The sequence below is a fragment of the Mytilus galloprovincialis genome, chromosome 3 (genome assembly GCF_965363235.1).
Source record: "Mytilus galloprovincialis chromosome 3, xbMytGall1.hap1.1, whole genome shotgun sequence".
In the NCBI taxonomy this organism is placed as follows: Eukaryota; Metazoa; Mollusca; class Bivalvia; order Mytilida; family Mytilidae; genus Mytilus; species Mytilus galloprovincialis.
This window is the reverse complement of record NC_134840.1, coordinates 20,313,988-20,341,499: the sequence shown is the minus strand read 5'-3', so window position 1 is coordinate 20,341,499 and position 27,512 is coordinate 20,313,988. Positions and strand designations below refer to the sequence as shown.

At 31.3% G+C, this 27,512-nt stretch overlaps 1 protein-coding gene across 2 annotated transcripts; it reads left to right on the top strand.

Moving 5' to 3' along the window:
• LOC143066348 (uncharacterized) lies at positions 1 to 26,033 on the top strand. 2 transcript variants are annotated; one of them, XM_076239305.1, is made up of 5 exons: positions 1 to 298; positions 11,792 to 11,961; positions 19,468 to 19,567; positions 25,187 to 25,310; positions 25,746 to 26,033. In XM_076239305.1, exons 1-5 carry the CDS (start codon positions 224 to 226, stop codon positions 25,808 to 25,810), a joined length of 534 nt encoding a protein of 177 aa, XP_076095420.1. In that variant the 5' UTR covers positions 1 to 223; the 3' UTR covers positions 25,811 to 26,033. The 2 variants fall into 2 exon arrangements, with proteins under 2 accessions (XP_076095420.1, XP_076095421.1); XM_076239306.1 differs by lacking the exon at positions 1 to 298 and adding an exon at positions 3,169 to 3,269.
• Positions 26,034 to 27,512: the final 1,479 nt, after the last annotated feature.

Here is a 27,512-nt window from a genome sequence, read left to right as displayed (position 1 = left end):
CTCGACTTCCCACCTAACTCAAAAATACATTAATTACAACTGATTACAACTTACAGAAGATGCCTACATCTAAAACCCATCTGCTTTTTTGAATATAAATATGACAGAATATTGAATAATTAATTAGAAGACGTATAACAGGATCCGACATTTAGACCCCGACTCACAGCACAGACGAGTGCCTTACTGACCGGAAACGTTTGCTTTAAGAACAGTACCAATTATGGAGAACACAAGTTGGATTCTATTTGCTCTTATATTTACCTGTGTAGCATGCAGCACAATAACAAGATTTAAGGTAAGTCATTATTTATTGTATATTTTTCCCCGCTTAGATTTTAGAAAAATAGACATTTCAATTTTTTTGATTGATTTGAATAAGTTGATATTTTTTTTTCCATTTAAATAAATGTCATCAATTTATAATAAAACCATTATTATAATGCTCGTAAAACATTAATTATACCATTCTGATTGTTTTAAAAAGAGGATTACATTTTTCTCTATTTTCAAACTAATTTTTATTTTCAAGTAATGACGAACATTAATATACGAATAGCAGGCATATGATATACAATCTATAGATATTTATATATCTACTATATATCTATCTATTTAGCGGGGGTTTGTTTCTTGAATAATAACAGAGTAATAGAGACATGGTGTATGTGTGCTGCATTAAGATTAGATGGTGAATTGTGGCACTATTAATCAGTTTATGCCATATTTTGCATGATAATTTAGGAGAGAACAAAATATGATGCTTTCAGGTCAAAGTACTTATTTGACTGTTTTCTAAATGCATTTCAGATCATTATTATTTTCAGAGAAATTACTGGTCTGTTTGTTTTTTCTTTCTTAAAACAAATATAAAGCTGGTAGTACTATAGTGGTTAGCTTTTTCGTTGGTAATCATACCACAGCTCCTCATATCTGGCCACTCGCATAACTGTTTGGAATTAAAGACTCAGAAATATTGGTTACACAGGTGTTTTTGAAATTTAGCAAAATACTCCAGATTTGAAACTAGTTGTGAGTTGTTGTTTCTGTTCTCAATTGAGGGCATCACTGCGACTTTGATATGAAGAGCAGCAATCAGGACAACATTTTTTGCTATATTGCATGTTAAGAGTTTGTGTTATAAAACAATGCACCATATTTTTTATTTCCATATAATATTTTCATTAATTGCCACGAAGAATTATAAACCTTTTATTTAAATACCTAGTAACTAAATATTTCCGAAATAGGGTTAAAAACTATCACATAGACTATTTATTCTGATGATTCATGATTGTTCGTTGGATACTAATTTTCAAGAATTTCGTGGTTACCCGGGAACCACGAATTCTTATGTACAACGAATTAGAAATTTCACAAAGAATGTTTGTGGACTTTGGCAAAACCACGAAATGCAAGTTTTCTTCAATCCACGAAAATTGGTACCCTCGAAAATAGATGAATCCACAGTATTTTAAAAAAAAACCCGATTTTGTATAAGTTTGTAGAACCAGATAAATTCGATAACCTTGTCGGTTTGAATAATCTACAACACAATTTTGAAGCAATTATTCGATATACAGGACATGAATTTGTTTTTGAAATTTACAATGTGGCATTGACAGATACAAAACCCAATTTAAAGCATTGCTATTCAGTTGCGACGGAATCAAGCAGGTCTTACAGATTGGAATCCAAAAAATAAAGGCAAATATGAACTTATAAGATTCTTGCTATTCTTGTTCGACCAGTCTATTATATAAACCTTACATATCTATGAAAATAAAATTAACACTACAAATGTTAAGTGTGCGAAGCGCTTTTCTGGACTAACCTTTCAACAGGCACGTTTAAAGCTCAAAATTCAAAAGCCAATTATGTATAAAAATCGGCACATGTGAAAAGCTATATATGATCAAAAGGAACCTAGAATTATTACCATAAATTAATACACATTAAAAGGGATTAAATAATGTCTCAGTCTTTACGTACAATCGTAGTGGTGATTTGTTTGCATTCGAGACAACCCACCACAGCCCAAATGAGATGAATATGAAAGCAACTGCAGGTCACCGCACACGACCTTCAACAATGAGAAAATGTCATGCTTATAAAAGGTCCTACATGACAAAATATAAACTAAAATATATAACTAGTCGAAACATATCTTATTTGCTTAAATATGCAAAAAGTATGACAAAATTAACTTAGCCTTTTATCCGGTAAATTATAATAAAGATTGTTATATGTTGACAATGAGGGTCGGTTGAAAACAAAACTTTACGACAAAAGAGATGATTTCAGCTTTCCAATTGTGAACTTTCCATTTCTAAGTAGCAACATTCCAGCAGCACCTGCATACGGGGTATATATCTCCCAATTGATACGATATTCCCGTGCTTGCATTTCCTATCATAGTTTTCTTGATAGAGGGTTACTGCTCACAAGGAAGCTATTAAACCAAGAGTTCCAAATGGTAAAGTTGAAATCATCCCTTCGTAAATTTTGAGTTGGTTGACCGTTATGGAATAACCGTTTCACAAATGATATCGGATATGTTCCTTACGTCGTAACTACAATCCCCTTCCCTTTCATGAATGTGACCTACCGAATTAGACTATTTACCGGATTTGTAATCACATAAGCAACACGACGGGTGCCACATGTGGAGCAGGATCTGCTTACCCTTCCGGAGCACCTGAGATCACCCCTAGTTTTTGGTGGGGTTCGTGTTTTTTATTCTTTAGTTTTCTATGTTGTGTCATGTGTACTATTGTTTTTCTGTTTGTCTTTTTCATTTTTAGCCATGGCGTTGTCAGTTTGTTTTAGATTTATGAGTTTGACTGTCCCTTTGGTATCTTTCGTCCCTCTTTTATATGACTAGTTCAAGGATAAGAGCCAGAAAAATAAATTGGTAATTGGGGAAAATTAAAGAACTCGCATGTATTCATAATTCATAAGTTGATGAATTTACCCATACAGTTATTTACGCATATAGTTTGGTAGCAATTCAGTTGATTATTATCCCTATTTTAAAATGTTCTTGTTCGTCGAAATTCAAAAAATACAGTACTTATCAAGGTCAGGGAAAACCATTGTTATCAAATAATTACGTAACACATACAGGTTTCAAATATAACGGACCAATGTACCAGCATCGCAGTGTTCATTAACCACTAAACGTATGCAATTGAGAATATTCAAAATATTTTGTTACAGCGGCTACTTTTAGTTATCAATTTAACAAAAGTGAGATGTCTCAATAACGCGTAAGTCTGTACTAACATTAATTTTCTTTTAATACATGAAAGCATAACTCAATATATCCAGACCTTTGCAACAAATGTTTACTGTTTGGTCTTTTCGTTGTACTGTTAGGAGAGGTTTCAGCACTCATAAATTTAAACATGATATAACTCCTGCACATACTCTGTGTGTATGTTTCAAATCAAGACCAAAAAATCATATTACACCTTATTTTATTTAAATTAAGCTGTAAGAAAATCATAGATACACAATTTCATTTATTTTATTACTTTCATAACAGGATTTTAATCTAAGAGATTACGAGAACAATATAGTTCTTAAAAGTTCAAAAATATCTAATTTAAAACTGTCGCCCTTATAGTGTATTACACGGAACTTTAAGAAACCTCTTGCTACAACTGTATGACTGTACTCAAGTGTTAATATTTTACACTTCTAATATCAATTAACATTTCATGTGAACTTTTAGAAACCGTATTTAATTTACTTCAAAATCTTCGATTGCTTGGTTCTATAAGTCATGAAGACAATGACATTATATTTGATAGAAAGCTCAGCTCTTTACGATGCAATATCGGAACTCTGTAATACCAATAATTTTGTTTAAACAAGTTTTATTGCAATATAAAAATGAGGTGATGTGGTATGATTGCCAATGAGACAACTACCCACCAAAGACCATAGGACGTGGATGTCAGCAACTATAAATAACCTTTCGACCTTTAGCAATAAGCAACACCCATACCGTATAGTCAGCTATAAAAGGAATGACAAAATTCAAAAAGGAAAAACCAACTGTTTGATTTATTAACCTTATACACTTTCATACCACGATCTCCATCCACGCAGTTAAACTATTAAAAATAGTATATGTAGATTAGATGTTCTACTGGTTTGATGAATGTTTTTTGCCGATAGATGTTCCCAACAAACAATAATCTGCAGCAGAATTCATTCGTTTTCATTAAATGAAAGGACAAATCTACTTCGTTTTAATATTACACCAATATTAACAAAACCTTAAACTTTCAATAAAGATCTTTACTGATTTGTAAATATATAAATTGACTGTTTCGTTATTTAGTTGTCATTCAAAGGTGATTGCATCAAACAAACGCACTGCTCTGATAGCTAAATAATAATTTCTATCAAACTCGAGAAACTGTGGTACCAAACCTGACAAACTAAAAATATATGTGCGGTGAAGTTAACTAGTTTCACAAGCTTTGGCAAATTATCACCCTCTTTTAAGTTCACTCATAGAAAAAGGCATTTTAAAACGACGCAATATTATTTTATCATTTAGTAAAATGTGATATATTTATGATTTCTGGAGTGCGGTTGTTTGTCGTTATTTGTAATCACAATAAACCATATACAAAGGTATAGAGAAGACAATTATGTACAATATTTACAAGAAGACAGAACAACAAAATAGTTGCTAAGACAATATATGAAGTCCATTTTAGCCAGGAACACATACACCTGTGTTAATAATCTTTATGAATTTACATAGTTTAATCAATTCTGATTTGTTTTTAAAGACATAGTTTGTTTGAATTTGACAATATTTGCATTTTTTAAATAATAATGTGACAGACAATGTTTCCTGTTTTCTTCAAAGTATTTACATTCTAATATATAATGCAATTCATCACCAATATCATTTTTTTACATAGAAGACAAATTCTATTGTTTCCAACTATATTGTTCCATCTACCCTGTTCAATAGGGAGCTTGTGATTTGTGGTCCTAAATCTACACAAATCTATAGACAGTTTGTTCCCAAAAATTTCAAAATAACCTTCTTTTCCAAAAAAATCTTTAAAAGATTGTAATTTAGTGCTTTTTGCGAATTTTCAAGTAAAGAATGTCAGACTTGTACATAGTGATCTTTAAGTCTAAGTTTGATGAATGAAACTTACCACTTGCAATTTATAAAAGATTGCGTCTCCCATACATTTGGGATACCATATATGTCAGAATAGTCTTTATTCTGTTTAATCATGAAAAATTCATATTGTTATTAATAGACATGTGATAGCACAATTTATATAAAATATTCATGTCACTTTTGTGCTGACATGAATTGTCATTGATATGGTTATATTTATAAATTTACTTTTTACAAAATATTGAATTTTTTGAAATACTAAAGCTTTTCTATCTCAGGCATAGATTACCTTAGCTGTATTTGGCAACACTTATAGGAATTTTGGTACTCAATGCTCTTCAACTTCGTACTTTATTAGGCCTTTTTGACTTTTTTGGAATCGAGCGTCACTGATGAGTCTTTTGTAGACGAAACGCACGTCTGGGGTATATATTAAATTTAGTCCTGGTATCTATGATGAGTTTATTTACAACCACTGGGTCGATGCCACTGCTGGTGGAGATTTATTTCCCGGAGGGTATCACAAGCCCAGTAGTCAGCACTTTTTTTGCTGACATGAATTGTCATTGATATGGTTATATTTATAATTTACTGTTTACAAAATATTGAATTTTTTGAAATACTAAGGCTTTTCTACATCAGGCATAGATTACCTTAGCTGTATTTGGCAAAACTTTTAGGAATTTTGGTACTCAATGCTCTTCAACTTTGTACTTTATTAGGCCTTTTTAACTTTTTTAAAATCGAGCGTCACTGATGAGTCTTTTGTAGACGAAACGCGCGTCTGGGGTATATATTAAATTTAGTCCTGGTATCTATGATGAGTTTATTTACAACCACTGGGTCAATGTCACTGCTGGTGGAGATTTATTTCCCGGAGGGTATCACAACCCAGTAGTCAGCACTTTTTGTGCTGACATGAATTGTCATTGATATGGTTATATTTATAATTTACTGTTTACAAAATATTGAATTTTTTGAAATACTAAGGCTTTTCTACCTCAGGCATAGATTACCTTAGCTGTATTTGGCAAAACTTTTAGGAAGTTTGGTCCTCAATGTTTTTCAATTTCGTACTTTATTAGGCCTTTTTAACTTTTTTAAAATCGAGCCTCACTGATGAGTTTTTTGTAGACAAAACGCACGTCTGGCGTATATATTAAATTTAGTCCTGGTATCTATGATGAGTTTATATATAATAGTTTTGTCTCTTTACCAGAGTTTAATTTCCCCCAAAATGAAACCATCCTAGTTTTTATGTCCAAGTCTATAGGATATCTCCCAAGCTCCCCATAAATAATATAAGAGGGTGTAGATGTTTTCAGACTTAATAACAATTTACAAAATTTTAGATGTACCCTTTCAATCATGTAGTTATTGCCAATACCCCATACTTACTTCACAACCGGACAGTAGTATTGACTTTACCATTTTATCAAATAAATCCAGCTGACTACATATAGAAAGATTATGTAGACAGCCTAGTCTTAACACTTCGTAAAGAGCCTTGGAAGCTTTTCCACATTAAACTGTTTGGTTTTATTAAAATTGCCTATTCTTGTTAGAACTATTCCTAAGTAGTTATATTCATCAACAATATCAAGTATTTTGCCATAGAATAATACACAGCTGCGCCATGAGCGCATGATACGCCCGACGTCTTGTGTTGAGGTATTATGCAATAATCATCAATAGTTTCTGAGAAAGTTTTAAGCAATAACCATTTATTGTTTCTGAGACACGGCGGGACATGTGAACCCCCCCCCCCCCTTTGTTTAAAAAAAACAAACTAAATATCACTAAAATTAAATTTTGAATCAAACCAAAAAGTATACAGATCTTTTGATTAATATAACAAAGAAGTGTGTAAAGTTTCAAGCAATAATCATAAATTGTTTTTGAGATACTGCGCGACATGTAAAAAAACCCTCCCCTTTTTTACAAAATACTCAATAACTCAAAAATGAAATTTTGAATCATCACCAAAAAGTATAAAGATCTTTAGATTAATATAACAAAGAAGTGTGTAAAGTTTTAAGCAATAATCATAAATCGTTTTTGAGATACATCGCGACATGTAAAAAAAACCTCCCCTTTTTTACAAAATACTCAATAACTCAAAAATGAAATTTTGAATCATCACCAAAAAGTATAAAGATATTAAGATTAATATAACTAAGAAGTGTGTAAAGTTTTAAGCAATAATCAAGAATCGTTTTTGAGATACGGTGCGACATGTTAAAAAAACACACCCCTGTTTTAGTTACAAAGTGCCGTAACAAAAAGTTTAAATCTTATTTTCACCAAAAAGTATACAGATCATTTTACCATTATAAGAAACAACTATATAAAGTTTCATGAAATTTGGATAAGTCGTTCTCAAGTTACGGTGCGACATGTTTACGCCGGACAGACAGACGGACGGACACCGGACATTTGTATACCATGAATCGTCCCGTCAAAATTTTGACGGGCGTATAAAAATTGAAAATTACATCTAAAATGAGTTATTGTAAACTTCGTGTTATTTAAAATGAGTAATTATAAACTTTATGTTATTTAAATTTTCTTTAAAGTGAGTAAGAATATTCTTCCCATTATTTAAAATGAGTGATTTTAAACTTCACATTATAAGAAAAGAGTCTTTATAAACTTCAAGGTCATTATAAACTTCATGTTATTTAAAATGAGTAACTATAAACGTCGTGTTATTCAAAATGAGACATTCTAAAGTTCTGTTATTTAAAATTAGTTATAATAAACTTTGATGTTATACCGAATTTGCATTATCTTAAAATCAGGCAACTTGCACGTGTTCTAAAATGAATCCTAATAAATTTCATATTATTTTAGGTGAGTCATTGTAGATTTATGTTATCTAAAATGAGTCAACATAAATTTTTTGTTATTCAAAATGAATCATTATAAACTTTATGTTATTTAAAATGAGTCATTATATATTTTCCTTTTATTAAAAATGAGTTTTAGCAAACTTCATGTTATTCAAAAAGAGTTATTATAAACTTTATGTCATCTAAAATGGGTCATTACAAACTAAATAGTATCTAAAATAATTCATTATGAATCTCATGTTATTTAGAAAATCCTTATAAAATTCGTGTAATTTAAAATGAGTTATTTTAAACTTCAGACTATTTAACTGTTTAATGAACTCATCATAGATAACAGGATTGATTTTTTGTAATTGCGTCAGACGCGCTATTCGTCCACCAAAGACTTATCAGTGACGCTCGGATAAAAATAGTTAAAATGACCTGAAATGATTAACAATGAGATATTATCAAACTCATATTATTCAAAATGAGTCGTGCTAAACTTCATTTTATCTAAAATTACTCAATAAAACCTGCATGCTATAAACAATATATGTAATGTTATTTACAATGAGACAAACACTTTATGTTATCTAAAATGAGTATTAATAAACTTTTTTTTTTGAAATGAGTTAGTATAAACTTTATGTTGTTCAAAGTGAGTCTTTATAAACTTTATGTTATTCAAAGTGAGTATTTATACACTTTATGTCATTCAAAGTGAGTCTTTATAGACTTTGTGTCATTCACAATAAGTCTTTATAAACTTTATGTTATTCAAAGTGAGTCTTTATAAACTTTATGTTATTCAAAATGAGTTTTTATAATTTTTATGTAATTAAAATATGTAATTATAAACTTTAAGTCATTTAAAATGAGTTATTTTAAACTTTATGCTTGTTCATATATAATAGATCAATGCTGTATGTTATTCTAAGACTACATACATATTAAGTTATTTACTTTTAACACCTTATCCAAATCATTGTTTAAAAGTTGTAATAAAGATTAGTTTTCGTTTCAAGCGCCTCTTTTCCCTCTTGAAAAATTGAAGGTTGCTATTTAGAAGTTTCCCACACAGTCATACAAACAGTCAGTTGAAATTGATTGTTTAATTCATATCAAATTTATGTTGACTTCGAGAGACCCAGTACCTTGGAAAATACGGAAATCAGTTGATTCTATCGTGAATCGTCGAGTTGTTTTGTCTGTTTATAGATATTTTTTTAGTATGTTTAGTACCCAGTTTAATATTAAATGGTGAATTGACAAAATGTGTAACTTCTTAGAAAACCTAATGATGATAGAATCTATTAATTATTGTATCAGCCAATATAAGTATAAACTTCTGAAATGTTAAAGTGTGAATGGCAATGAGGGAATGCATTTATGACTGCTATAACATGTATCAACACGAAAGCCAAGTATTAAATTCATCGCAGATATTCCCCAACGTAGGAATTAACTTTAGCTAACCGTAACTTAACTTTCTAAAAATTGCTCCAAGAAAAGAGAATAAACGATTGCAACGAATTAATTCAAACCGTAAGAGACACGGAAGTCGCATTATTTGTAAAAATAAAAGAATGGAAATTAAGTTACAGTTAAGATAAATATTAAGGGAGTAATTAGACTGTCTATGCTTCACACTATGAGACATGGGAATACTATTTTAAATAAGAAAATCCTCACTTTTAAAAAGGACAACGCTAAAAATGAATAACATCAAACACAATATATTTGACTAAAGTCGCCGAAACTATTGAATACGTGTTGAGTCTATCAGAAGAGGTTATAGGTACAACGATACTATTTATTCTGCCATAGGCGACAATACGAACATTTTCTAAATTTACCACTTTTTATAATAAAAAACTGGATAAAACAGTTACATGTGGTGATAGTACTATATTATTCTTTTTAAAAATTGAAGCCAATTAGTATCATGATCAACTTCCAACGGAGCTTGTTTGTTAATGTTATCCATGCGCAACATCATTTTACACCAAATTTGGTATGAACTTTTGGAAGTCTTTTCGAATAATTATCAAGGAAATAATTCAAAAGGGTTCAAATTTTTTATTGTAAATATACACACAGCGATACATACATAAATATAGTGTTCTCTTACATACAATCGCAGCGCTCCTAAGTTGAACTTCCTTCACCTCCATTGGGTACACAAAAGGCCTACTTTTGTTGGGAAAATGTAATAGTGTCGTTTTCCTTATAAGAGAAACGAAGAGATAGTGTAAAAATAATAAAATTAACGAGAATCCATAAAACACAATACAAGATCGAGAAAATGAAAAATAAATGATAAAAAGATAGAAAAAATAATGAAGAAAAAACATCATGATAAACACCAAAATAAGGCAAAATGACTTCCGGTGAATATCAGATATGTTTGCATGAACATGCCGTATCTGCTTTAAAGACCAAACTTTTCGTCTAAACTGATGGTATACGTTAGTGCATTGTTCCTATGATGCATTATTTTTTACTGATCGGGTAACAAATATTTACAAGAATAATGTATCATAGATTGACATTGAACCATTATCATACTTTTATCAAAAGTCTCTGATACTATTCCGCCAAATTGATCAAGAGTTTATAAAAAAAAAAATGCATCGAAAGGAGTAAACCTCTTATTGTTTGAATTGGTTGAAAAGATTAATCATAGAGACAATTATAGTAAATTCAACTTTCATCTCTGTAGTTTCATGGTAAAATCAGTTCAAACACTCGAGAAATTATGCATGGTAGACCATTTAATTTTGTACGAACCGGGTAGCATACACGCTGGATGTGGTTCCATTGATGTCGTATGAAATTTTGGAAAATAATATGCTATTCCTTATCTCTGAAATTTCTTCTGCAGTCTTATATGTTTATCGTATTTTCTATATGGATTAGACTGTTCGTTTTACTATTCGAATTGTTTAGCCCAGTAGTCAGCACTTCGTTGTAGACATGAATATCAATTATGTGGTCATTTTTATAAATTTCCTGTTTACAAAACTTTGAAATTTTCGAAAGACTAAGGATGTTCTTATCCCAGGCATAGATTACCTTAGCCGTATTTGGCACAACATTTTGCAATTTTGGATCCTCAATGCTCTTCAACTTTGTACTTGCTTGACTTTATAACTATTTTGATATGAGCGTCACTGATGAGTCGTATGTAGACTAAACGTGCGTCTTGCTTACTAAATTATAATCGTGGTACCTTTGATAACTGTTTACACCACTTGGTCGATGCTTCTGCTGGTGGACGTTTGGTCTCCGAGGGTATCACCAGCCCAGTAGTCAACACTTCGTTGTTGACATCAATATCAATGATGTGGTCATTTTTATAAATTTTCTGTTTACAAAACTTTGAAATTTTCGAAAAACTAAGGATTTTTTTATCCCAGGCATAGATTAGCCGTATTTGGCACAACTAGATTTAGATCCTCAATGCTCTTCAACTTTGTACTTGTTTGGCATTATAACTTTTTTGATATGAGCGTCACTGATAAGTCATATGTAGACGAAACGCGCGTCAGGCGTACCAAATTATAATCCTGGTACCTTTGATAACTGTTTACGCTAGTTAATTTGGAGTCCTTTATAGCTTACTGTTCGTTGTGAGTCTGGCTCCGTGTTGTGGTGATGAGTTTTCTCATTGACACTCATATCACATTTTCTTATTTACATTATGTTATGAAACATTCTCTGCGTTTAAAAAAAAATGCCTGAATTCTTTTATCAGATTAAATAATGTGATCTTATTCTTATCATTAATTTTCAGGATCCTCTTCCAATGTGTGATGAAAATATCGTGTGTTCAAAGATAAATGCACTATCGTACTTGACAGAAGAAAGGCACTTTTTCAGTTATGTCACATGTCAATGTCCAAGCGGTCAGAAGTGTCCAAAAGCTCCAGGGAAACAAACGATTCTAGTTGAGGAAGGCTTATGGTAAGTTTTCAATTATGAATAACGGTTATTGTTACAAATTGTTTATTGCAGCAAATGTTCATACAGTTGTGTTGTAACTCTCTGTGACGATATGACAAGTTTGACGACGTCATTGATTCGATTACAAGAAGTTGAACAGTCTTTTTTATGTCTCCTAATTTGAAATCAAGACGAAAAGCAATAATGTCTTGTATAGTATTCACCAAACTCGAGAAAGCTAAATAAAAAAACTAATACAGAAAAAAACAAAAAAAACATAAAAGTGATAATTCAACCATAGTGCACGATGCTAACCATTAAGCATATGATTGATATAAGATTAAATAAGGAATAACGGAAAATAAAAATACTAGCTACATATTTAGACATTAAAACAATAATATAAATTCAATATGTATTTCACAAGTCAATCATTAGTCATCTTTTATACGTCAATTAAAGCATCACGAATCTGTCCGACGTCATTTTCACCCATTATCAAAGTATTTAGCTGATATGTTGAAAGTTTTATAAACACAAAAGAAATGTACATTTAACAAATTTAATCTGTCAACTGCTACATATTGCATTATCATTAATAGATTATGTCCTCCCAAGGTCGCTCAAGTTCAAACTCGTAGCGTTCAACTGGAGGAAAAGTATTCCGTTTTATTCCCAGAAGTCTAATTCCTACAAAGTAAATCGGTTTGATTTTGCCAAGTGAAAGGAATTATGACGTGGAAGACTTTCGTAGTCGATGGTTATATCTGCTTCATTTAACAAACTAAAATAATTTAGAAAGAGTCTTCTAGCTTTTAGGTCCATTAATTTCAAGAAACGTTGATGGTATGTATTTTTTCTAAACAGAAGACTACTCTTTCACTGAAATAAATAGGATCACCCCTTTGACATTTAATGAACATTTTTTACTAATTGAATACCATAGATATTCATTTTTGATTTTAATTAATTAAAATTGCACTTAAAAACTGTAGTGGGGAAATCCATATTTGTTAGATAGTTGCAGCCTTAGTTTTTAAGCACAAAGACAAAATTCATCATTTGAAATTTAAATTTTATCATTTGTTTGATATTTTTGTTCATACATCAATTATATTGAGAAAACAATTACATAAATGCAAACCTTACTTACGCATATACGTTGCGTAGTTTTTCATTATAGTTTAAAAAGAAATGTAAGTGATGATGAGTCTTGAAAAAACACTTGCTACTTATACGGATTTCTTACATTCGGAAACAGTATCAAACAAAAACAACGAAATCACAATAAAGTATGTTTGTGTAAAAGAAGCACATGTATACATTTGTTAGATGTTTATAAATCGCTTAGTATTAACGTGTAACTCTTAGTAATATAAACATCAGCAATCTATTATTTTCAAATAATTCATCTTTTTGATAACAAGAATATTTCTATTAGTCGGTACCAAGCAAAAAAGTGCTATTGATAATTGTTTTATCTCGCAAACACAATGCTCATCTGCATTTCGTAAGTGAATATAAGACGTATATCTTCTCAAGTGTACAATTGTTTGTACTTTGCACTGTTTATGAGAAAGTTGTATAAATATTTGAATGTCAAAAGTTGTGATAATCTTTTTGTGAATTAATTGCATTTCACTCCAAAATTCAAAATTCTTTCCTGTTGTTTAGAAGTTACCACACTTAACAGTTAGAATTCGAATTAGAAGAACAGAGAAGTAATGTAGGTTAACGCCAATGAAACAGTAAGGCAACAGAAATATAATCCTAATTGTATTTGAAAGTTTCTGTTTTACCCTATTATATTGAAAAAGGGTATATGAAGAATTAGTTCTTTTTGAACAATATTTTTATAATGTTTACCAATGATCTTTCTTAAACCTGATATTAAAAAGTTCAGTGAATGTTTAATTTTTCCATTAGTGTGTGTAAGCTTTCTCTATCCGTATTAAAATATACAAAAGACAGACGAAAGATGCCAATAGGACATTCAATCTCATAAGTGGAAAATAAATTGACAACGCTTGAACACAAATGGTAAAGATAAACAACAGTAAACATTATGGTAATGATAAACAACAGTAAACATTACACAACACAGAAATCTAGCGACTGAAGATCACGAACCCAATCAAAGATAGGATTCTTAGGTGCTTCGCAAGGATGTGTAAATTTTTCTCCAAATGTGGCACCCATCGTGTTACTCATGTACAAACCAGGCGATGAATCTTTTTCGGTAGGTCACATTTGGGGAAAAGGACAAGATTGTTAGTACGACGATTTGAATATTTCCATCGTCATCTGTGAAATTATATTCCACAACGGTCAACCAACTAGTGATTGCATTTTCGAATGGATGTTTTCAGTTTCGACACTTGGAAGTCTTGGTTTAATAGCTGTCTTGTGTGCAACAATCCTTAATCAAGGAAATCATGGTAGGAAACACAAGCCCTAAAATATTAAGTGAGAGATATATACTCCATAAGTAGGTGCTGCTGGAATGGTGCTACATTAAATTGGAAAGTTCCCAATCTGGAAGCTGAAATCAGTCTTTGTTGTTAGTCTTGTTCTCACCCGACCTTCATCGTCAATTTCTAGATAAGAGTCAAAATATGAGTCAGAGTTAACTGTAACTAGATCTGTTGTACCCTTTATTTCATGTTTGATGGGATAGATGGGTTCAAAATATTCACCAAACTTTTACCTATTTAGTGATAGGACACCATCGATATAGAGGAATGTAAAAAAGCATAATTCTAGCTTCTGCTGTTGCAAGTAGCTCCTGTATGAAGTCAGCCCCATACATTCAAAGGAGCAAGTTGACAAGGAGAGGATTTAGAAATCAGATGTGATATGGTTACAAATGAGACACCTCTCCAAAAGAAACTAAAATAACAACTACAGGTAACCGCGCGGCAATTTGTTTTCCATGGGAATGCCAATTGTTTGTTGAAAAAAAGGCTTCTTAACGTAAATAAAAGCAAGAGTAGTGTTCGAAATTCATAAATCGATTGAGAAAAAACAAATCCGGGTTACAAAATAGAACTAAGGGAACACATCGAATATAAGAGGAGAAAGACGACACAACAGAAACAGTATAATTATATTGTCAATCAAGAAATCAAACATCTTAAAGCATGATTCAACCCTCCCTAAGACAAAATATATGTATTTACGTTAAAATTTCTTTTTAGAAAACAAAGCAGACCAACTCTTTCAATTTGTCTAAAGTTTAAAATGGGTAATACTTGTGTAAGGTATAGAAAAAACAATTTTTTTTTAATACTATGGCAAGATGAATAGATTCGTGTACTCTAACAAATATTTGGAATTTATCAGTATCCACAACTGATTCACGCCACCTTTAAAATATGTTGTTTCACAATGAATTTGAAGTTCGGTTTTGATAGCTAATAAAATTGACGTTAATAGTTCAGAAAGATGTTTCTTGTAAGTGTCGTAGTGATGTATGTTGAATTTCTAAGTGACCTCTCGATACCTAATATATTTATCAATATATAAATCGGTGTAAATCAGATGAGGATACAATACTGAAAAATTGGTATAATTAATAAACATTGGTTCTGTAACACCGTTGCAGACAAAAAACGGCTGTTAAGATGCAAATATGTTTCGAAATATTCATCAATCCTTTGGCAACCTAATTTATTCCATGTTTAACGACTTGTTACTTTATTCGTATGCCACAGGATTCCCATACCACTTTTCATGACGAAAGAACATATGCTAACTTCTTTTAACTCGCGTTCCGCTATACATATGATGTCCTCAAATTAATAAAAAAATAATGTTTTGCTACTGTGTTGAACGCATATTCGATCGAACTTGAAATAAAGGATAACAAAGATACATTTAAGTCTGCTTCATATCTTGAATTATAATCTAGAACTTGAAATTTGTAAGTAGCTACACTACAAACATGAAAGTTAATTAAAATCAATAAATCCTTCCGTGAAATAGACTCAAGAACATAGTTTACAACTAAGTAAAATTTGGACATTCAAATACATGTAGTTTCCTGTATAAAGAGTATATCTTCCGGTTGTTATAATGTACCAGAGATTGCGCTTACTTGGTAAATTGTTGCTTACAAGAAAACTATTGAACCAAGGGTTTCTTTGGTAAATTGGAAGACGTCTCGTCGTTAGTTTTACGTTATCATCATAATTTGTTTGACTGTTATGGAAAACCTGTGTCACCATGAATTATAAGTGTTCAAGGTCCCCTTTTTTATCCTAAATTATGATATCACCGAATAGGCTTTTCATCAGAGACCAACATGACGGGTGTCATTATTGAAAAAGTCTGCTTACACTTCCTGAGCATTTTAGATCAAAGTTTTGTTTTGGTGAAAGATATGTAGTGTTATATAGGCTGCTATTGGTCCTTCGTTATTCGTGTTCTGCAATGCTACTGTCCCTTTTATCGTTGTGATTTCGATTTTTGTTTGTTTGTATTCTGCATCTTTGTTTTAATCTACCTTTGCGGTTCAAAGCATTGATTGAGCAGTCCTTTTTTGTTATTTTATGGAAACAATTGGAGTCCAAGATCGCCCGCCTTCTCATCCGACCGCCGTGCAACACCAAAACAATAGCTTTAGTCAAAAATATGATTAGGTATAGAAAATATGTACATGACTAAAGTATCTAGGCAGATACAAATTATATGTGCATTTTTATCTATAATAAAATCGATTCACTTTTTCTCGGTTTTAGTTTATGACCCCGACTTGCTTTCTGTTGTTGACTTTTGAACACCGGTACACTACTGTTGCCTTAATTTACTAGGAAAATGGTCTGATGGGAACATTCCAATAACATTTTAAGTTAAGTGCTGTTACGTACTGAATAAAAGTTATCAATTTTATGAAATTTTATACAACTTCAATTAGGGTAAATTAATGGATTTACATTTGTAAATTGTGAGATTGTGATATCATTTATCATTAATTTGACGAATGTCAAGTCAGTTCATAATTTTTTTAGAAGTATTTTATCAGCTTTTATTACCGACTTTTTTTCGCTTAGAAAAGTTTACTTTTCATTATTGTATAAAACTGCGTTAATGTACTAGTTGATAAATCATATGAATCAGTCTAATTATTTCTTAAAGGTTATCTCTTATTTCTTTTGTAAATTGATGGCATATTTTAGTACAAACACGTTAATTTGAGATCTGTTTGTTATGTGTTTTGTCTAATTTGAAAAAAATAACTATGTCTAATTGACATTGTTTGTGTAAATATTAAAAATTCATATTTCTAAAAACTTTTTCGGATTATCAGATTTAGTAAAAACCAAGCAATAATTAAATATCAGATCTAGAGGTAGAAGGATTTTAAAAATACACTGATATGACGGTAATTTTGTATTTTTATGCTGCTGTTTAGTATAAGTATGTAACCTGTACTTATCCTATTTTGAATACTTTGTTACAAACTGTATTGACTTAACCACCTCGCATTTCCTCGGAGTTCAGTATTTTTGTAATTTTACTATTTTGTTAGGCTTAATATCTTCAAGATGAAATATCAGTCCTATACAAAATTGAAAACGGCAAATCTGTATAAAATATCAAAATCAAAAGCTGAAACACTTCTTACGAATGGAAAACAACTGTCATTTTCCTGACTTGAAACATGGATTTCCCTTGTAGAAAATGGTAAATCAAACCTGGTTTTATAGCTAGCTAAATCTCTTACTTGTATGACAGTCGCACTGACTACTGTTGGTTCAACGTTCACGAGTGCATTAGTACTGACATGGTTAGAATAATACAATAAAACTGCGAAAGAGAAGAAATGATAATTCTCTTTTTATTTCGAAAATCAGAATGTAATATAAACCTATATAAAAAATTATTTATTTAAGCAATAATTGTGTCTTACATATTTCCTTTAAATCATCAAACTTGTTTCATTGGGTACAAATCTGAATTGCCGAAATAGTGTCATTAAAATGACTTCATATTTAAATTCGGATTTGAAGTACATCCACAATACATGTTTAGATAATACCTTTGGATATTCATATATTTGTTTTTTGGTAAGATTGAGGCTCATATCAAATTTTGAAAAAATGGCAATGTTCAATTGTGTTTGTGACAATGTGGGTACATTCAAACTGACATTTCTGTACCAAGTACTCCAGATTATAAATCATATGAATAGTATAAATCGCTTAATCTGTTGACGCAGTCGATAAAGTTTGTCTTTATTCCTTCAGGTTTTGTTTTTTTAAATTTTACCTTGCTTTTATATTAGGAATAAATATAGATGGTACACCGGTTAACTTCTGTTGCCTTTAATTAATTAATACACCGAGAACCGGTCTTTTGAGTAGTTTGAAATTACACAATATGGAAGAGATGTGAATCATATAAAGATACTAAAAAACCCGACGAACTCTTAGAATATATAAAATTTTAGTTTAGAGCCAAAATGTTTTATCAAGTTCGATATATTTGATCTTAATATCAAAAACTGCTGTAAGAACATTTGGCCTTGAAGAAACAAGTTACGACAATGAGATAGATGTCTCTTCAGTATTCAAAATAATGGCGACTTTGGATCTCCTTAAAGATCGTTAATCACAAAACAATTAATGATTGCAAAAGTTGACAAAAGTGGCGTCATTTACAGACTAAAGGCAGACATGATCGTAACATGTAAAATCGACATCGAATATTCGGTTGAGATAATAACAACAAAAAAGTGCCATATATAGTTTGACATTTCAGAAACCTTTTTAAATATAGGAAGTTGATATACGGCTCATATTCTAAACATATCATGCTGCAGTCTTTAGACAATGATTTCCATTTATTCTTCTAAGAATTGTTACACGAAACTTTTGAAAAAAGCTTTTTGAATGGATTTAAAGGTATTATTTTTTTTAAGTATGTTCATCCACTAGTTTTAATATTGGATTGAATACCTAACTGGTTTCCTTTTAAATGAATGGCTATTGTTCCTATTTCTAAATGCACTAAACAAATCAACCAACTAATATATTTCAGTTAATTGATTCCATGTAAACAAAAAATGCTACTCAACAGGAATATTCAAGGATATGTAAATCATTACCACAAAAGAAGTCAACGATTGCTTTAATGCTATTGTACCAACAGTATGAGTGATACATATTGATGGATAAGATTAAGAATGTGGCCTCAAAGAACATTTATAATATTGTTTTTATGAATGCCAATTTTTGCACTTGTCAATACTTGGTCATTATAATAACATTTAAATGGATAGAGAAGAATTTTCTGTGACACAAGTCCACACAATTTTATGTTCGACATCATTAGATAAAATGAAATTATTTCTTACAGAAATTATGAATATCCGTTTCTTTTTTTTTTAATCTTTTTCTTGTAAGACGTTGCGTTTTTCTCTTAACGAATCGTGAAAAAAAATCTAAATCGATAATGTATATTGCATTGGTGTGTTATTGTTTTTATATACTATAATATATAATAAAACATGATAATAATTTGTAGGTATGGGCTGTGTACTCCCGTTTCCGAAATGAGACCCTGTATACCAGGAGAAACAGCAGAAAAACTACATGTTGATATGGACAGAAAAACAAACATACAGGTTTGTATGAAACTATATTGCAGACTTATAAAAGTTGCAAAGTCGTCACATATATAGTTTGTTATAAGAAAAAACCCGATCACAACAGATTGTACGATTTTTTGTCGTGGAAGATCTATGAAATAGTTGTCGTGGCGCCGTCGTGCAAAATGTAAAAAAAAATATTTCGAGTGGTCACATCAGGTACGACATGTCCACGATGGTTCCACGTTGGGCACAAGACAGAAAAAAAGAATTGTAATTGAATTGCGATAATCGTACGACAATCGTGAGTTGTTTGGGGTTATTTTCAGGTTATTCATGTCATATGAGCTCGTGTTACTATCGTATCACTGTCGTGCTACTGTCGTGTGACTGTCGTGCCACTATCGTATCACTGTCGTGCTACTGTCGTGTGACTGTCGTGCCACTATCGTGCGACTGTCGTGCCACTGTATTGCGACTCATAAAAAATGCTCTTGAAACATGCCAGGCTCCATCCGCATGAATCCAACGAAATCACCCGCAGAATCCCGATCCAACTCTTACATCAGTGTAATATACTGCCAATACATCAGGCGCCGTTCGATCCATGGCCTAACCCACCAAAGTCGGGGTTTCACTGGTTCCTATACTGTTTACGGGCTCTTGTTGTAGTCAGACAAGGCGCATTTCAGCAGGGCCATCATAATCGTTCTGATTAAATAGCCATCCTGTTTAAACGGTAGACGGTTTTTTTTTCAAAATTCATTCCCGCCGAATTGTAGTCTTCTAAATACAACGAAAATATGATCACGACGAACGTACCACTGTCGTACGATAGACAACCAATGTTGTGCGATCATCGTACGAAATAACTGTTTCCTTTTTCCGTATCATTTCCCTGATTGACATAATTTCATTGACATCGTATTCCTTTGATAACTCCTCGAAATTTCCGCTCAATTGCTTCATTAGTTTCCTTACTGCACCACGATGTCCAGCTCGAATAGCTTTGAGTTTAGAACTCATCGTTCTTTTTGTCACGGCACCAATTTAACATATATTCTAAAGAAATGATGAAGAACGTCTTCATAGAACGAAATCTTTATCTAAACTACATGTAGGAATACAATAACGTCGCTAAGTAGCGACGTCGAATATACAGTTACGTAATTACCGCGGTAAACGACGTTTAGACGTTTACCAATTAAACGAAAATGTCTATAATAAAAGAATGTAAAAGTATTTTACAACAGTATCACTAGTGTTTTGCGACAGTCATGAGATTGTCGTACGACAGCCGTGCGATGATTGTTTTATTAAGATGCATTATATTGATACCCACGGCAATGTGTTATCCAAAAGAGGATAATATTTTTCCACCTAAAATGCAGTATGAAAAGCAAACGGTTTATAACAACCAAGATATTGTAAATACTCTTAATGTTCATTTTTCATCCGTAGCTGAAAAACTTATTGGAAATAATACTTCAGATATGGATTTTTCTATGCTACAAAATTTTACTAGTGAAAAATTAAAGAAAACTGAAAATTTTCATTTAAAACTCATTTCCATTGGAGAGGTGTGTTCTCAACTAAAGCATCTTAATATTAATAAATCCGCAGGTTTAGATGGAATAGGTCCCAAATTTTTAAAGCTAAGTGCAGAAATAATATCCCCATCATTAACTTTTTTAATAAACAAAAGTATAACTTCAAATCGTTTTCCGCAAAAATTAAAAATTGCAAGAGTAACTGCTATACATAAAGGAGGACCAAGAGATATTCCCTCAAATTATCGTCCAATTTCTATTTTGAATACCATATCTAAAATTTTCGAAAGACATGTATGTACACAGTTATATGAATTCCTTAACAATAAAAAATTGTTACATATCGCCCAGTCAGGTTTCAGACAAGGTCATTCCTGCCAAACAGCGCTAACTAAACTAATTGACGAATGGTTAAAATATTTAGATAATGGAGAAATAGTTGGTACAGTGTTTTTAGATTTCAGTAAGGCTTTTGACCTTATTAACCATGCCATACTTCTAGAAAAGTTAAAATTTTATCATATCGGAAAACATATAATAGATTGGATAAAATCATATTTGTCTGACAGACAACAAGAAGTCCAATACGCTAACATTAAATCTGATAAATCGTTTGTAAAGTATGGAGTGCCTCAAGGTTCTATTTTAGGTCCGCTGTTATTTTTAATATATATAAATGATTTACCACTTCATGTTAAACAATCCAATATGGATTTATATGCTGATGATTCAACATTGCATTTTCATGATAAAAACATTGAAAAAATAAACAGCATATTGCAAAATGATTTAAATGCTATACAATCTTGGTGTAACAATAACAGTATGAAAATCAATGCACAAAAAACTAAGTGTATGAAATTGGGTTCAAAACAAAAACTTAAACAACTATCAGAATTATGTATTACCGTCAACGAAACATGTATTGAGAATGTCCATTCTTTCAAATTACTTGGAATAGACATTGATGAAAATTTAAGCTGGGAAGATCATGTTGATCGTATATGTAAAATTATCTCATCTAAAGTATCACTTTTATATAAAATTAAAGTATATTTGCCAATACACACAAGGCAACTATTTTATAATGCATATATTCTACCATATATAGACTATTGTAATTCAGTTTGGGGAAATTTATTACAAAAAGATTCAGATAGAATCATAAAACTTCAAAAAAGAGTAGCAAGAATTATACTGGAATGCGATATTTCTATTCCATCTAATTTCATGTTTTCTTCTTTAAAATGGCTATCTTTTACCAAAAGAATAAAATACCAACAATCAATTCTAATGTATAAAATTGTAAATGGGCTAACACCTGATTACTTAGCAATACTAAATATTGATGATGTGCAACGCCACAACTTACGACCTGTCTCTAATAATGATCTTTTTGTTCCAAGACCAAATACAATTTTTTATAAAAAATCTTTTCATTATTCTGCAACCAAAGTATGGAATAATTTACCACTCGAAATAAAAAAATGTCCTAATGTGGAATTATTCAAGAAACATAGTTATAATCATTTTCTTGAAAATTATATGCAAGTCAACTAATTTGTTTTCCTCTAACAAAACTATATCAAATATTGTCATTTATTACCCTTTGTATATTTCAATGATTGAATTGTGTATATACTAGTAATATATATTGTAAATTAATGTATGAATGTATGAATGTTAACTGTATGCATGTATTTTGTTTGAGGGCCTCAATGAAAATTAGACTATTTCTAATTGAGTTACCCTCTTTAAATAAAGAATTTATTATTATTATTATTATTATTATTATTATCGCACGACCGTCGCACGACGATTGTAAGACACTTTCATGACAGTCACAAGACAGTGACACGATTAAAAATCGTAGAGCAAAAAAGGTACATGTCCAATTTTCGTCCCACGACACACGACAGCGCCACGATGCTCAAAATATCGTGCGACTGTTGTGCGATTGTCGTACGACGACCATCGATGACCTGCGGTTTGAACAAATTGCATGTCGTGGCGCTGTATAGATGTGTCGTAGGTTCGTTGTGACCAGGCCTAAAAAGAAGCTATTTAAAATGAAACAAACATTTTAAGGACATATTTATGGATATATCATAATAAACGTGCCTCTTCCTGTTGGTGAAGAATGTGTCCAGGAATATCAAAAAGTAATGATGAAATAAGTTATGATTTGAGATGTCTATAATCTACTTTTTTTTTAAAATTGTTTCCCAAAATTTCCAAAATCCTTCACTGTCGGAGAGTGTGAAATAAATTTCAAAACTTCATGAAATATGATGGACCCGTATTTCCTATATTATCTGGATGCCATACAACGACAACATAGTGTAAGTTTTTTTAGAAGAAATAAAATGGTAAAAGACAGCAAATGCAAACAATATATATCATAGAGCAACGGCGAGTACATGTACAGGAATAACAAAAAAATCTTTCTTTTTTGGCGCTTCTGTTGAAATGCATGCTAGTTTGATGTTGATGCCAGATATTGTTTGGCCGAGCATATAAGGAAAATATTTAGAATATCGGGCGTTTCAGCGACATATAATCTTCATTCAAATGTATTTACTTCCAAAAGTTTTATTCCATCTAAGACATCATTATGATCTCATAGCTTAATCTATTCTGAAAGAGTATCTACGTCTTCTTTTTTAGCGTTTATCCCATTGTTTACCAACGCCATTAAAACACTAGTATAGGATCACAAAGAAAATGTGTATCATTATTGTTTGCGTTGTTTTTTTTTCTAAAATAACCACCTGCATCTTGCGATATGTTTAATTTGTTTATTTTCATTTTCCATGAACAGAATAAGAAATACAAACAAAACAATCTACGAATTTCAATGTACATTGTGCCGTTAGCATGATTATCATTTTCGAATTCTAAGATTTAACAAGATTAAGATCAATTTTTCTGTCACTGGATACAGATTCTACTTAATATATTTTTTTGGCAGTTTGCTCAAATCAAAATATTTTAATCAGAAGCCTAAATACAACTTCTTTAATTTTTCTTAAAAGATTTTGTTCTGAATCCGAGAAAACAAAACAGAGTTTAGTTACATGTGCATTTCACGTCACAAACATCTAACACGCGAAGATTTGTTCTGGAATATATTACCATTAACCAAATAAGGAATGACCTTTCTAAAAAGACTGAGGAATTATTATAACTAATTTTAATGATATAGAATATTGTCCTTAAAAGTATTTAAAGCAGCAAAATCTTCGATCCATATGTGTCATATCTAATTGGTTTATAATGAAAGTAAAGGAAATTCATTGGGGGACAGCCACAGATGTTTAATTAATATTTGATGAAAATTTTCTCCTGAGTATAGCTATATTTCGTCAAGTTCTTAGACTTGTCTTTGTGTATATAAGATCTTTAGGGGATTATTGAATATAACTACAATGAACGAAATATGTAGCTACTACCCCGAATAATAGGTGAACACGATCTATAAGACACGTTTACTTTGAACAACGAACACGCTTTGTAACCACGAATTTGTTTTCCCAATTTGTTAATGTCAAAGGCAGAATTCGTATATATACCGTTTAACCAAATCGGATATTGTTATCCAATATCCAACGCTATTTATTTGAAAACATCTTATTTTTTTCTGAAGATCCAATCATATTTCGCGGAAAACAGGATGTCATTATCCCATATTTCACAGAAAATATGTAATGTTGTCTCTTGATTCTATAGCACTTTTTTCATGTGTGTTAGTTATGCAATTTGACTGTATGACATAATTGCAATATACATGATATTAAATATCCAAATCTGAAACTCCTTTTTTTGGAGACAAAAAAAAAAAAACACATTTTATATAGCTTTTCAAGAATTGTTTAATTTGTTAACAATTTATAGTTTTCTCAATTGCAAGCATGAAATGACGTCCTTTTTAATTGCCGGCCGGGTTGGTTTTGATTTCTAAAAAGGCAACAATAGTATACCGCTGTTCAGTTATTAAAACATAAAGTAAAATTGCCAGAAATATCCTCCATGTGGTTATTAAGAAAAGTTTAGTTACAATAAACATACATGGCATATATAAAATGTATCAAATCTATTTTTACAGATCAATTGTATTTGTCCAGCTCATGAATTGGAAGTATTAGACCGAGGGGAATCAGCAACAGAATGGGTTCGTGCAAGCAAACAGAGTGGTCTTACTATCCATGAATTGGTGTGCGGTGCTGGTGGTACGTACAATCAACTACCATTTTTCTTCCTCTACTGGCAATGATTATGAATAATTCAATGTTAATTTATAATTTTATATATATAGCACATATCAGCCTAAGTCTTTCGAAGCACCTGAGATCACTTCCAGATTTTTAGTGGGTTTCGTGTTGCTTACTAGTTTCTAGTTTTCTATGTTGTGTTTTGTGAACTATTGTTTATCTGTTGGTCTTTTTCTTTTTAGCCATGGCGTTGTCAGATTATTTTTTACTTATAAAGTATTTTGAATGTTCCTCTGGTATCTTTCACCGCTTTGTTATCTGAACCACATGATCTAAAATATGTGATTGATATAATACATCAAATGCTATGTTTAGAAATAAATATTACACCGAAGAAACATTAAGATGGGATAGATCTGCTTGGATATTATATTTTTTTCATTTGTTTTTCAGGTTCCAATGATATGGAGAAGAGGAAAGGGCGAGGTTTTAGGAAGTTCTATTTCTACAAAAAGTAAAAGAAATATACTTTGCAGCACATCAACTCATAAAATGCATACCAAAAACCTCACTGAATCCGTAAATTTTCTCTTAAAAGTTCATTGAAAATAAACCATACGTTATAAGTAAAATCTCATGCGTGACCGATAGTTTGATGATCAACATGCAGAAACATTTGTTTTATCTGAATTAATGTATCTTATCACATTTCTTGTTTATTAAAATAAATATTGTGGTTTTTCCCGCTGTATTTTATATGGTCCATACAACTTTGGAAAAGTCTTATGTCATATTCCCTTTAATCCTAAAAGAACAAAGATAATTATAATCAAACATCAGTACCTGCAGTTGTTGGTGGTGTCAATATTTGAGAGAACTTTTTGTTTCAATCAAATAATACTGGTACAAAATATGATTGGTACCTTCCTTAAATAATAGAATTCTTTCTTTGTTGGCAATTCAACGTAATAAAGAAAGTTTAACTTATTTTTCCAACTCGTTTAATGTTTATACTGGTAAAAAGGTAGTACTAAAGTATATAGTAACGGTGATTCTGATAAACGGTAGTGATTGCTGCTGAAACAGAGGTAAATAATTATGATACAAACTTTGTGGGAATATGGCAGGCACAATAACAACTATGTTCACAGGGACACTATCGAAATTTTGGGTATCCTGTACAGAAAAGGAATACCAATACATCATTTTTAATTGAATTTGTAGAGGAACATAAATTAAAGCAACAGCAGTCGATCGATGTTCACGTCTCATAAATTGATTAAGACGATACAAATCGCGCTACTAAACAAAACAGAAGAAATCTCAAAATCTTCCAAAAGAGCAAAGCGTCACCCGTTATTGCTTACATCATCCGCCAAGCGAATACACATTCAGTCAAAATTTCACAATCGGGAATAGAACACACGCGGTTAATCAACATAGTACTCTTCCGGTTAGTTAATATCTCAAAACACAAAAAAAGATTGCGAGTATCTTTTAACAAATACGTCTTATTGGTCAGCCATGTCTACCGTAATCGAGACCTTAAACTCCATGCATGCTGATTGTACACACTATAAATTGTTCAGGATGTTCTCCTTAGTCCGTGTCGTAAGAATATGTAATGGTTTTATAAGTGAATTTTCAATACTTATAGAAAATAGGTGTAGCATGAGTCTTCACAGACCTTTAAATTTCTTGATACTTTTGTTTCTATATAAACCAGTTAACAACCATAATCCATACGAATCAAGTAAAACCACAAATACCGAAATTCGAGAAAAATTCAAAACGGAAAGTCCTTATTCAAATGGCAAATTCAAAACCTGAATAAGTCTTTTCTTTGACGTTTTTCCCTTCTATTTTTTGGCACAACACTCGACTGAATTCGACAGTATATTAATGTTTCCAGTTAGTTATTTCGCCCAGTAATCTATAAAGTTGACTTTTTGATGACAAAATGGATGCGTCGACAGGATAAGCGTCTCCTGCTTTTGCTTACACCACCGGTCGATCGAATCCACGTTCTGTCAAAAGGTAAAAAACGGGAATGAAAAAGAGTCGGTTAAATAACAGATCAGAATACTATTCTGGTATCTAAATTTTTAAAATAACTAACAGATGTTGCTAGTAGCTTTACACAGATGTCCAGCTTGTAGTGCATTCTTCAATTGTTCTTCTAAATCAATCTGTTGGAGATTTTTCTGTGTAAGGAGAAAA

Bases quoted from the DNA above. Each gene is read 5' to 3' on its own strand.
- LOC143066348 (XM_076239305.1), top strand. From the start codon at position 224: ATGGAGAACACAAGTTGGATTCTATTTGCTCTTATATTTACCTGTGTA. The intron at 19,568-25,186 runs GTTTGTATGAAA...CTATTTTTACAG, and splicing joins ACAGAAAAACAAACATACAG to ATCAATTGTATTTGTCCAGC. The intron at 25,311-25,745 runs GTACGTACAATC...TTTGTTTTTCAG, and splicing joins ATTGGTGTGCGGTGCTGGTG to GTTCCAATGATATGGAGAAG.